Raw genomic sequence first — 13,833 nt, forward strand, 5'->3', positions numbered from 1 at the left:
ATGGAATGTTATTGTTCTATAAGAAATGATCAGCAGGATGATTTCAGAAAGTCCTAGAGAGATTTACATGAACTGATGCTAAGCGAAGTGAATAGAACCAAGAGAACATTGTACACAGCAACAACAAGATTATGTGATGAACAATTGTGATGAACTTGGTTCTTTTCAACAATAAGGTAATCCAGGACAATTCCAATAGGCTTGTGATGGAGAGAGAGCCATCTGCATCCAGAGAGAGGACTATGGGAACTGAATGTGTATCACAACATAGTGTTTCCACCTTTTTTATTGCTTGCTTGCTTTTTTTTTCCTTTTTGATCTGATTTTTCTTGTGCAGCATGATCAATGTGGGAATATGCTTAGAAGAACTACACATGTTTAACCTATATTGGATTACTTGCTGTCTAGGGGAAAGGATGAGGGAAGGGAGGGAGAAAATTTTGCAACACAAGATTTTGCAAGGGTGAATGTTGAAAACTATGTTTGCATGTATTTTGAAATAAAAAGCTACATATGAAAAAGTGATATTCATGTTCCTGAGTTCAAATCTGGTCTCAGACACTTACTAGCTTCTTAATCTTGGACAAGTCACTTAATCCTGTTTGTCTCCTAAGTAAAATGAGCTGAAGAAAATGGCACACCATTCCAATGTCTTTGCCAAGAAAACCCTAAAACCCTATGCAGAGTCAGACAAGATTGAAAGGAATGAACAACAGGAGGTGCCATCTGAGCTGAGCCTGGAAGGATTTTGAGGATTCTAAAAGGTGAAGGGGAAAAGGGAGTTCATTGGAGGGATGATAAAAGAAGACTTTTTTTTTTTTTTTTTTTTAAAGAAAATGAAAACAGAGATGGCATACTAATTTGGAGTTATAGCTACTAATGTAGTTTGACTGGAATGCTGAATGCATGAAGGAATGAAATATGAACATATGAATTGGCTGGAATTGTAACTGGGAGCCAGACTGATCGTTTATACCTTTAAGAAGAAAACTGAGGAAATAAGAGCTTCCTTGGTTAAAAGGATAACAGTTCCCTCTTAAGAGAAGGAGCTTCTTTTACCTTTGTTATATTCTCAGTGCTTAGCACAGTGCCTGACACATAGCTGATAGTTAATAAAGGTTGCCTGATTGCCAAGCTCTAGGGCTGAAAATAGGAATTTAAAAAAGGACTGACTAATCACTAAGGGTAAAGTGAAAGTTGTTCCTCTCAATATACAGGGCACTTCCTGGACAAAAAAACAGAAAGGTACTTTCTTCTGTATAGTAGAAAAACTACTGGATTTTGAGTCAGAGGATCTGACTGAAAATGCTGGTTTTTCCGTTCTTGGCCCATGCCATTTTACCTAAGTCACATAACAGTTTGCAATCTAATATTCAAAATGAGAGGGTTTGACTCTATGGAAATGGAGGAGAAAGAGGGAAACAGTAAGTGGAGAAAAAAAGAAAAACAAAACTTTCCCTGTCTTTCTTTTCCATAAAATAATCGTTGTATTCAGCACAAGCTCCTCCTTTTGTCCCTACTTTCCCTCTTAAACTTATTCTGACTGCTCATCAAATCACCCGTTCTTCCTCTTTGAGACATTCCTCAATTGAGTTTCCTCTTTCCTCCCAAGAGAATATCCCCCTACCTCTTTCTATCCCTCCTCCCAAAGTCCTTTTCTTTCTCCCCACCCCCATTTCCCTTTCCGCTATCTTGCTATCTTTAGCCCTACAGTTCTTCCTCTCTCCTCTTTTTAACTTCCCTCCTTCGTCCAAGACCTTCCTATGCCTTTCTGAGTCCACCTGTCTCTCCAGATTCTAGAACCCAGGAAAGATCCCAAGTGGGATTTGGTGGCCAAGGGGAATTTGGAGGTCCTCTAATTCATTTTACAGATGAGGAAACTAAGATTCCAGAAGTGATCATAAAATTGTAAAGTAAGTAACAACGTCTGGATCTGAACCCAGATCCTGGGATACTAAAGCCAGCACTTTTCCCACAGCACCACAAGGAAAAAAGCAGCAGTAGTATACAAACTAGACTGGACTAGACGGGATGGGAGCAGACTGGTTGCTGGGTCTGGGGCCGCCTAGGGCGCAGCAGCAGGGCGGGCGCGCTGAGGCAGGCCGGCCCCCTCCTGGGCGCGGCGGGCCGCCGAGTGGAGCAGCTACCATCTGCTGGTGCGGGGTGGTGGGGAGGGGGGGGGGGGAAGAAGGTTGGACGGGGGGGGGAACCGGCACCGAGGGGGGAGGTCCCAGTCAGCCACCCTCCCAAGTGGCTCTTTTTCTCCCACTCCCTTTCTCTTTCCTCTCTCGCATTCTCTCAGGTGCCCAAAATAAGAGAACTACAATGTGCCGCTGGTCCCTGCTGTTCCTGTGGGGTTTGCTCCCCAGCAGCGCCCCGGGGGGGACTGGTCGCAGTTACCCACACCGCGCTCTCCTGGATTGGGAGGGCAAGTACTGGCTACAATGGGGCCACGAAGGCAGCACTCTTGCCTTCCGACTGGAGGTGCAGACCCCTGGCTACGTAGGCTTGGGCTTCTCGCCCACCGGAGCGATGACTTCAGCGGACATCGTCTTGGGAGGGGTGGAGAATGGCAGTCCATATCTGCAGGTAAGCTCTCCCTCCCCACGGGACGGGATGGTCCCTGACTCATTACTTACGTACCTCGTGCCCTACAATATGTATATGAGGGAGTTTGGGCGCAAGCAGCGGGAAACAGATGCTGTGTTTATGCATTTATGTAGAGGCTGGGGGTCTTCAGAGACTGACATTCAGAACTACCCCATCAGCCTTTCTTGCGTTAGCATGTCAGCTCGTTGACAACAGGGATTATTTCTTTGTAGTATCTGCAGCACCTGGTATATAGTAGGCACTTACTAGTTGCTTGTCATCAGTGAGTCCCCACCTTCCGTGCGCCTCATCCCTCCCCCAAACCTCCCATTTAAGCAAGAACATCCACTCTGCCAGAGCAGTCTCAGTTTTTTCTGGGACAATGCTCTGACTCTGTTGGAAAGCGCGGGTTGAAGACATAAATGAGGCTCTTGCAGGTTCCGTACTATAGCTGCATGCATTTCCAAGGGGGCACACTACGGGTTACAGACTTCCTTTCTCTCTGTTCATTCACTGATGGCTTTCTGATTGTTGTCACTCCCTGCTTTCCATTATTCTCCAGCCCTCGAATTTGGGTCTCAATATCGATTTGTGCTGAAGAATTCCGAGTCGCCTTTATTTTAGTATCTTACTAACAGTAAGCACGGGATTTGAAGTTATTCTGTCAGAGCTTGGTACCCTGATGCTAAAGTTTTTTCTACTTGTCACCAAAGAACTTGGGAAGCAGAGGATCATTTCGGACAATTTCCTGTCATATGGGTCACGTTGGTCGGTATTAACATTCATAATGTTATCACATTTCCTAATACAGCACAGGTGGAAGATCGCGTTCTCACTACGCTTTAGTCACTTGACAGCTAGCTGCTGTCTTGCCAGATTGCTCATCTCTCTCTTTATGAATAGAAAAGAATCCACTTCAGGTGACTAGAATAAATCGGGAAATCATATCATCTGAAAACTTTCATTGTCTTCACCTTCAGCAACATTCCAAAATTACTTATACATTCCCTAATGATAATGTACTTTAAAGTTATTCTCTTAGTTTCTTAAAATGATTCATTAAAAATATTAGATATTAGTATGCTAATAGTTCATAGGACATCAGTTCAGAGCATTACCTGAAAAATCTGTAAATAAGATCAGTGAATATAAAACATAATTTACATTCACCTAAAAGATATTTCCAGATGTCCTTTCCAGTATGCACTCTTCAGTTCTTTCTATCCCTACTAACACATTCAGTTTTACATAAGAGAGGATTATGATTCAAGAATACCTATTTTAGTTAAAAAAACAAACAAAAACCAAAGTTAATTGTAAAAATTGCTAAGCATTGTCCTATTTTTAATTTCCTACCATTTTAAAGAAGACTAATCTATCCTTCCTCTCCCCCACCAGGAATTTCATCACTGTTGAAACCTAAAAGGTAGTCTTTGGAAATAAAATGATACTTCAGAATTTCATTCTGAGAAATGTCATTGATAAACAATTTCTTCTTGCTGCTTATACGCTAGCTTTTTTGGACCATTTTTTTGACCTGAAGGCATGCTTCAGCAAATGAAATGATTTGCTCTCTTGTGACAAGACATAGATAATGTCTTATTTAAATGAAACTTTTTCATTTTATTTTCTTTGGTAATCTGCTTTTTTTTAAAGCTATTGCTACATCCTCCATTGGAAAGAACATAAGGAAATCTCATTATTTAGATTTGTAAAACAAAGTACTCTTTAAAGATTATCTTACTATTTCCCCCTTCAAGAAAGAAACATTTTAGAGAACCCAGACAATATGATAGAAGAAAAACTAAACTTAGAATCTTGTTTTAACATGCATAAAATCCTAGTTCACATACAAGCACGATGAATTTGTATTATGATCCCGCTAAATATAGACTTTATTAATCTAAAATTCATTTCTCATAGTTCTGGTATTCAACAAATGTTATATGTAGATAAATTAGCATTTTAATTCATAATTCAATTTTGTAATTCAAATAATCCTTTGACATGTAATATGAATATACAACTAGAGATCCACTCTTTTGAAACATTTTAATTAGAAAGGAAAAGAAATTTGTTACCATCTTTTTCATATCTAATATGTTCGGTTCAAATATTAGGCTGAAGAAGATTATTTTTCCCCTGGGCTATAATGTCACTACTTTCTCTTCATTTCATAATATGGAGAAATACAATGAAATTACTTTAATCAGGCTTACAGGAATATGGGGAAGCCTCTTTTAGATGGAAAAGAGAATGAAGAGCATATATAGAAATATCTTTCATTTAAGATAATTCATGGAAAACAGAATTTATGCCTTTTATTTTGTTATTCTAGGTTGAATTTAATTTTTAGCATATTTAGAATATTTTAGAATATTTTCATTAGATTCCCTTTCATTTCCAGTTTCTTACTTATTAATTTGGATAATGGTCTTAAGGCAATATGGTAAAGTAAGAAAAGCATGGAAGTTGGAATCAGTCAGTCTGGATTCTTTTGAGTACTATCCTGTGACCTTACTTTTATGGGCCTCGGGCTCCTTACATATAAAAATAGTGCGGTGAGATATATGCTCTCTAATGTTTCAGCTCTAAATCTCATGTTGATAAGTAGCTAAAGCTTAAAAGTTTGGGGTATGGTTCTATTAGTAATTTACTTCTGGGATTAATACTGTGCAATTATTTGCCATAATAAACTTTTCAAAGATCACTGGGAGAATATCTTCAAGCAGGTTAAAGAGAAAATAGAGAGGAATATAAAACTAAAAATAATCATGATTATTCAAGGAGTGGAATTCAGTTTTTAAGCATGTCAGAAACTCAAACTGACATGCCTATCCTTCATGGGTATACCTTTAAGATTTTGTCTTCCCAGTATGTTTTCCTTAGTTTTAATGCGTAAATTTGATCTTAGGGTTTGGATTTCTCCCTTTCTCCTTTTCAACTTTTGGAATTATTATTATTTTTTTTAACAGGATCCCCTCTGACCATGGATGGTAATACATTAGACTGTCAGAATAAAAAGTACAGACACTTTTTTGTCTTAGAATTTAAAGCATTATAAAAGACTGTGGACTTAAGTATGATTTTACTCATTTATATTTACAAATTTGAGCCACTGAAATAAAGGGAAAGATAGCAATTGAAACCAAAGGCTAGAGATAAACTTTCTAGAATTATGAAAATCAGAATACATGTTACAGAAAAATGCTCCAAATCAGAAACTAATAACAGTTGATGTTGATGCAGTTATAAAGTGTTTTCAAGGTTATTGTTATTTTTCACAACAACCTTGTGAGGTAGATATTAATTAACTTGCATTTATTAAATGCCTACTCTGTGCTAGACATTGTCCTGGGCACCAAGAATATAAGGACAAACTAAAGTTAGTTAAAAGCAACAAATATTTATTAAATACTTACTATGTACCTCTTACAGTGCTAAGAATTAGAAATGCAAGGACAAAAAAAAAAAAAACAAATAATATTTGCATTCAAGGAGCTTCCATTCCAGCTGAGGAAATAACAAGTTCATATGTAGATATATATTAAGTTGATTTTTTTTAAGGCAAATACAAAATAATTTGGGAATGGAGAGAAGAAGTGAGGTTCAAAGGGTTCTTATAGAAAATGGTGTTAAACCTGGAAGAAAACTAGGGATTCTAAGATTCATAAGTAAAAAAGAGTGTTCATTCTAGATTCATTCAAGCAGAAATGAGTATTTATTAAATGTTTTTATGTGTCATGAATTTTTTTTTAAAGCAAAAAGAGGAACAGCCCCTGTCCTCAAGGAGTTTGCATTTTGATGAAGGAGGATAACATAGAAAAGAGATCTGGAAAAGGGGGCAATCAGTAAAGAGTATCATAGATAAATACAGTCAATGTTATTTCCACAATGAATATAAGGAAATTGAGGCTTAGAAATTAAATAAGTTACCCAGAACCATGCTATGGGGACTTGAAAACCCAGTTCTTCTGATTTCAAGTTCAAAGACATTCTTCTCATACCTCAGTCTCAGAGGTTTGGGTTCAAATCCAGGTTCTGGGACCTTGCACAGATAATGCGTTTTTGGGTGCTTATCTTTTTCATCTCTAAATTAGGGCATTTGGATAAAAGATCTGTAATGACCCTTTCTGTTGTGAAGTTCTGTGGACATCCATGATCTTCTGTTTGGGCTGCTCTTCATTAGTCTTCACACTGCTGCTACTCTGTCTCTACCCTATTCATCACTTGCTATCACCTGCCTGGCCTCCTCTCATATTGCTAAGCAATTGCTTGTTCTTCTATCATCTATATCCCACTCTCCCCTCTATTTCTTGAGAGTCAGTGGGTGGTCAATACCATGGTCACTGACCCCTTATAGGAAGGATGTCTGAACTTTGCTTGGCCCATCACTTTTTGGTGGTTACTAACCACTCTTGATAGCTTGAGGCCACCCCAGACAGCAGAGTGTGACATTTGCTTGATAGCTTGTTAAATAACTTTGTATTTTGCATTTTTGCACATTAATAGGGTTGGGAGGAGCAACACTAAAATTTGGCATTTTATCCATTTGTCCTTCCCATTTTGTGAAATTAGTCTGACGATGTTTTAGAGAAATATATATCAGGCCACACAAGATGCATATGTTAAGATAAAAAAAATGAGAGAAGTGTTCAGTTTATATAGTGAAGAGTATCTCCATCTAACATATTAGATACATTGTTCTAAAGCGATTTACCTTTATTACCTAGAATATGGCTAGAGTTGATTCCTTTACTGGCTATCTAAAACTTAAGTGCCTAGGGGCAACCTTTATTTGACTTCTATAGTTACTCTTTAGATCCTTGTGTCAGTGAATGGGTTTAACATGCTTGCCCATGATAGATTCATGTTTGTCCTTGTCCCCCATCCTTATGTGACACAGTGCAATACTACCCTCAGCCAAACCATATAGCAGCTGAGAAGCACCATTTTAAGGCAAGTAACACACTCTGATGAATGCCTGTTTTGTGTGAGTTAGAGAAGAGAGTAGCATTGTGAGGTTTGTCTGTTGCAGTTACAAAAAAATTGATTCATCTTTATCGTGGGGCCATAAATCGTTAGTGAATGGGGAGTGAAACATATGTTATCATTTGTTACTGCCTGGCTTGTTAGCTGTCATTAAAACCAAAGCATTTCTATTATCAAAAGTAGTTTTCAGTGGCAGCTTAATTGCTCCTAGGCTGTTCACTGGGAAGTACTTGGAATGGGATTTTAAATAACAGAAAACAGGGAGCATTCTTTGTGGCTGATGATGTGCTGCTTTTAAGTGCATCCCTGCCAACGGCAACAAAGAAATGTTTGGAAAGCAAATTGGAAGGCCGGCAAAACGTGAAGATGAAAAGTGTGTGCCATATTGACCGAGCTCAGCTGGTCCTTTGTTAAGAGATATTTTTAAGTCTTTGAGTAAAGCCAAAAAATTTGCAGATGACAAAAGGATCCATCCATGCTTCATGCTTTGGGGTTATTAGTAATAAGTAGACATGCTATGGTGTTTCACAATGCTCCCTCCAGCAGTATTGTTCTCTCTGGCTCAAAGAATGACTTCAAAGAACTTGACTGAAGAAAGGCAATTTAGGGAACAATGTATCTGAACTGATACAAGTAATTGAACCGTTTTGGAAAGCAGCAATTTCACCACTGAAAGTTGGAAGAAACCTATATGCATTTTAGGGAATGAGAAGTTGATTTTTCCCCTCTTAGTTAATTATTGATATCATAGGATACCATGAACATTTTGTTGTTCAGGAAAAGGATATAGTCTTCCATAGAATCATGCAATATTAGAGTTGAAAGAAAATTTAGAAGTTAGAAAAGTAGAGATTTAGGCAATCTGCTAAGCATTTTATAGTATTTTCTCATTTGACTCTCAAAATAACCTTTGTATTATTATTATTCTCTTGTTGTTATGATCTTGGATGTCATCTAGTCCAATATCCTCATTTTCTAAATGAAAAAAAAAATTGAGTAACAGCTAGAACAAGTGACTTATTTAAAGTCCTTCAGCTAATTAGTGGCAGTCCCATCCAGAATCCAAGTTTTCTGAATTCCAGTACTTGATCTTTTTTGTATTGTAGTGAAATGTGCTCTATATTATGAGTTTACAATATAGAAAGGGAAAAAAATCTACATCTGAAACATACTGTAAAGATCAATTAGTCAGTGGTTTTCAAACTTGTCGATCTTCAGACTCCTTTACAAACTTAAATTATTGATGACCCCAAAATATTTCTGTTTATGTGATTATATATCAATATTTCTAGTAGTGGAAATGGATCCTAATAATTTAAAAATATTTACTTACTAATTCAATAATATTTTAATAAACCCATTATATGTTAACATAAATAACATATGAAACAAATGTGTATTTTTGGAAGCAAAATATTTTGTGAGAAGAGTAATGGTGTTTTATGTTTTTGGAAATATCTTTTAATTGGATGGTTTAACAGGAGACAACTGGATTCTTATATCTGTTTCTGCATTCAATTCAATGTTATTTGGATAAAATATTTCAAGAAAAATTGACCTTACACAGATATATAGTGGAAAAAGGAGAAGTATTTTATTAGATTAATAATTCCTTAGTCTTATGAAAATAGTTTTGACATGAGATTGTTGAAAGAGTCTCAGGAATATGAATAAGAGTCTCAAGTTCTATGAGAACTATTGATCTAGTCCAAATCTACATTTTATAGATGAAGGAACTGAGGCCCAGTGAATTTAAGCGGCTTCTTCGAGTCACACAGCTAGCAGGAAAATGTAAATTCATACTACATCTAGTGTTCTTTCTATTACATAGCATGTCATTATTCTTACTAGACATGAATATTTTACAATTGTAAATTGTTATATAAATATGTTATTATAAACATAAAGTGACTATAAATTAGTTATATTTTATATTTAGATGCTGGACACTAATTTGTTATAAATGGAAGAATTTTAAGAAAATGTAGAGAAGATTTAAAAAATTAATAGTAGCTTTTTATTTTTAAAATACATGCAAAGATGATTTTCAACATTCACCCTTGCAAAATCTTGTGTTCCATATTTTTCTCCCTTCTTTCCTTCCACCCCCTTCCCCTAGACAGTAAGTAATCCATTATAGGTTAAACATGTGCAAATCTTCTAAACATATTTCCATATTTATCATGCTGCACAAGAAAAATCAGATCAAAAAGGAAAAGAAATGAGAAAAAAACAAGCAAGAAACAACAAAAAAGGTGAAAATACTATGTTGTGATGCATATTCAGTCTCCATAACCCTCTCTCTGGAGGCAGATGGCTCTCTCCATCACAAGTCTATTAGAATTGGTCTGAATCATCTCCTTACTGAAAACAACTAAGTCCATCACAGTTGATCATCACATAATCTTGTTGTTGATGTGTACAATGTTTTCTTGATTCTCTTCAATTCATTTTCCATCAGTTCATGGTAAGTCTCTCCAGGCCTTTCTGAAATCATCCTGCTGATCGTTTCTTACAGAGCAATAATATTCCATAACATTTATATACCATAACTTATTCAGCCATTTTCCAACTGATGGGAATCCACTCAATTCCAGTTCCTTGTCACTACAAAAAGGACTTCTAAAAACATTTTTGCACATGTGGGTCCTTTTCCTCTTTTTTATGATAAGTGATTCTATTCAGTGACCTTACTTTTAGGTATTTTAGGCCATTCTTTTACATATCTGAATATTTTATAAAGGAGATAATTGGTTTGATATTGCACCATTATATTCTAAGTATAACTGATAGCTAATATCTTCTTATATTTTGGGGGGGTTATTATAATTTTCTGGTAATGCCAATGCCAAGATGATTCTGTTCATAGAATCAACAAGAGTTAGGTGGGTTCTTAGGGATTGTTTAGTTTTTATTCCCTTCCCCTTTTACAATATCATAAGCTCTCAGTTAGGATGATGTCTTTTCAAAATTTTGTATTTCCCCATTGCCAGTTACAGCATTTTATAGACTGCAGGTGATTAGTAAATATTTGTTGAAAAAAGTAATAGATCTAACAGATAAAGAAACCCAGCGCAATTAAAATAATTTGTCTATGAATAATCATATAGCTATTTAGCTGTAGAGTTAAGAGAAACCCTAACTCCTCAGAACACCCTTTATTAAACTATACTTGTAAGTTTTAGCATAAAAACAGATTCTAAATTTTTTATAACTGTTCAAAACTCAACCAACTTCTTAAGGAGATTTTTGAAAAGTGGTAAAAATTTTGATGAAAATTGTAAATCTCTTCCCTTATTATCAGTCATCCTTGCTTTTCCCTTACCATTTGTCAGATATGTTTTTTAGGAAAATATTCACTTGTAGACAGGGACTAAGTCAGAATATAATAATAACAATAATAACATTGTAACAACTATGGACTTCCAGCATCGATTACAAGTTTCTGAAAGTTGTTTTTTCCAAGTTCACTACTGTATACATACTATGAAACATAACCTGGCATGAGCTTCAAAGAACTCAATAGATGTTAAGCATAACAAGCTGTCTGCCTACAAGAAATATAATTAAGGCTTTCTCAAATCTATGTGTAAACTACATGTTCTTTCCTTTCTCTTACTATATTGTTTATATGTATGTTTAGTAAACTACAAGAGTCTCTAACTTTGATCTAGCTTGCCAATGACTTTTATAAAAGTTTGGTTTTTATTAGTATCTAAACCTTTTCTCTTGCTCTGTTTTATTTCTTATCTATGATAACATAAGATTCATAGGATAATAAGACTTAGAGCTAGAAAGGATGTTAAACATTATTTAATCTGTTTTCATTTCACAGACGAGAAATTAGTCTCAGAAAGGTTGGACTTATCAATAATTATGTAGGAAGTAGCAGAGTTGGTGTGATAGACCTCCTTATAGATCCACTAATAATCATGCCAACATTACTAATTTCAAGAATTCCCTGAATTCTCTGTTCACTCACACTGGCCTCCTCTTCTTCTGCTCTTTCATCTCTTCACCCTTATGCAGGTACCTTCTATACTCTCTGCTTTCAAGCACCCCTTTACATCTGTCTGTCTCTCTATCTATCTTCTATCTATATATGTTTATCTTTCTGTCTACCACATCATTTTATATATTGTGATAATGTTGATGTATATTATAACACAGAACTCTTAGTATAGACAGTTCTTACTTTATATAAATGGAACTTTCCATGGACTTTTATATAAAGGTAATAAAAATTTGCCAGAGGATGTAGGAAAGGAAGGAGGAAAAGCAGGACCATGAGAGCAGGAGGAAAAATACCTTGAGGTTAACTATATGGAAGCCTGGTCAGAATTGAGAAGAACATGAGGTAGATGTTTAGGAACTAGATATGGACAGAGGAGATAAAGAGGTGGACAAATGGGGACCAGAGACAGACATGACATACTTGAGAATAAACAAAAGATATATATTTAGGGGGCCTGACAAGCAGTCTGGTGGGCAGAGTGAAGCCAAGTTTTCCTCTTTCAATGCAAGAGGTTTCAAACTAAATCTGGCAGCAGCAGTGGCAGTGTCTTCATGCAGCCCCTTTTCTTTTTACTTGGAGAGCTTAAGTTTTGGGGAATGTATGGAGGAGGAAGTCACTAAGCACAGAGACAAAGGGTAGGAGGAAAGAGAGAGAGAGACAAAAAGAGAGGAAAAGAGAGAGGGAGAAAGAGAGAGGGAGAGAGAGAGAGAGAGAGAGAGAGAGAGAGAGAGAGAGAGACATACAGACAGAGAGAGATAGAGAGAGACAGAGAGAGACAATGAGACACAATGAGAGAGACAGAGACAGAAAAGAGACAGAAACAGAGACAGAGAGAAAAGACAGAAACAAAGGGAGACAGAGACAGACAAAGAAAGAGAACAGTAAAATAAATATAAGTTTTGTTTGTTTTTAGAATATAGCTTTCTTTCAGTATTCTTTATAATTTGCAAAATATGAATTTGCATAAATTCATAATGTGAAAACTGTTTGTAAATGTCTTCCTCAATCAATGTGGCTGAAGAAATTTGTCCCTTGATGAATGACTACCAAGAAAATAAGTCAATTAAACATCTCTTTCAGCTTAACTTCAAAACCTCTGCATTAGTGGGGGAAATAGAATACTAAGTCTTCACCTAGAATTAGAATATCACTATAATAGGAGACTAGATAACTACACCTATGAGACTATGTTACAAAATTCATTTCCTCTTCTATTGACTCCAAGATTAAAATAAGCTATGCTGAGTTGCATGGTGGTTCTCATTATGATGAAAGTCTGGTGTCAATAACAGATTTCAAAACAAGAACAGAAAATGAATTTGCCTCAAAAATTACATTTGGGAGCAAATCCTCTTTCATTTGATTCTCTTCCAGGAATCACTAGTGGCCCATCACCTTTATTGACTGTAACATCCTGAAAATTCTGGATTCTCAAGGTGGCATGTTTAGCTTCCAGCCTTCTGCCAGTTCTCATAGTAATCAGGCAATAGAGTACATTTATCTTCCTTCAAACTTTTCACTAAATCTAATGAGTAGTAAAGTTGATTCATTTTACATTTGGAAAATCTTAAAGCTTCACATCATCCATATAAACACATCTCTTCTTCCCCTGTAAATGCTAATGAGCATTAAAATGGCCAAATGTCACAGAAGCATAGAAAAGCAGCACTGCCTGGGGATCATCAGTCCCTAAATACTGGAATATTGACTATACAGGTAAGAAATGAGTCAGTGCTGCCCTAGTTTAAACTTTCTATTTATTTTTATATAGGAGTGAGAGAACTTCAGCTTAAAATTAATACATTAAATGTAAGATTTAGAGCTCTGAAAGATTCCCAGATAGTTTGAATAGAGAAAAAGAATGTTTTTGTTTAGTTTATGTTTGTTTCATCTTAATGACTAAAGTCCTTTGAGAAAATGTAGTAATGTAGTAATGTTAGGATTCAAAAACTGTGATACTTTTTTATTTTATTTTATTTATTATTATTATTATTATTTTTGCAAAATCTCCTATGATAGCTTTGTGGGTAAAATGTAGATTGTTAACAATAATAGTAGATGCAGTATTCTTTGATCAAATTTAAAAGGGCTTGGTTCATGGATCAGTGTCAACCTAAAAGAAGATCTTTGGTGTCATGTCAAAGAGTTTTAACCTTTTGTCTTGTTTCAGTGTTTCAGCTAACACTTTCATCAGTGACTTAGATAATGACATGCAGAATATATTTACCATTTTTTAA

The 13,833-nt window shown here is 35.9% G+C and overlaps 1 protein-coding gene across 2 annotated transcripts in view; it reads left to right on the forward strand.

Annotated features, from left to right (window-relative positions):
• The first annotated feature begins 1,668 nt into the window (after positions 1-1,668).
• MOXD1 (monooxygenase DBH like 1) overlaps positions 1,669-13,833 on the forward strand; it is a 125,861-nt gene continuing 113,696 nt past the window's right edge. Inside the window, exons 1-2 of one of the 2 annotated variants that reach the window (XM_031964251.1) lie at positions 1,669-1,913; positions 2,303-2,589. In XM_031964251.1, the coding sequence (XP_031820111.1) occupies positions 2,326-2,589 (264 nt within the window). In that variant the 5' untranslated portion in view covers positions 1,669-1,913; positions 2,303-2,325. Of the gene's footprint in view, positions 1,914-2,204; positions 2,590-13,833 lie in introns of those variants that run through there. The other variant, XM_031964250.1, reaches the window with a different exon arrangement.

This window comes from Sarcophilus harrisii, chromosome 4, assembly GCF_902635505.1.
Source record: "Sarcophilus harrisii chromosome 4, mSarHar1.11, whole genome shotgun sequence".
NCBI classification, from domain to species: domain Eukaryota; kingdom Metazoa; phylum Chordata; class Mammalia; order Dasyuromorphia; family Dasyuridae; genus Sarcophilus; species Sarcophilus harrisii.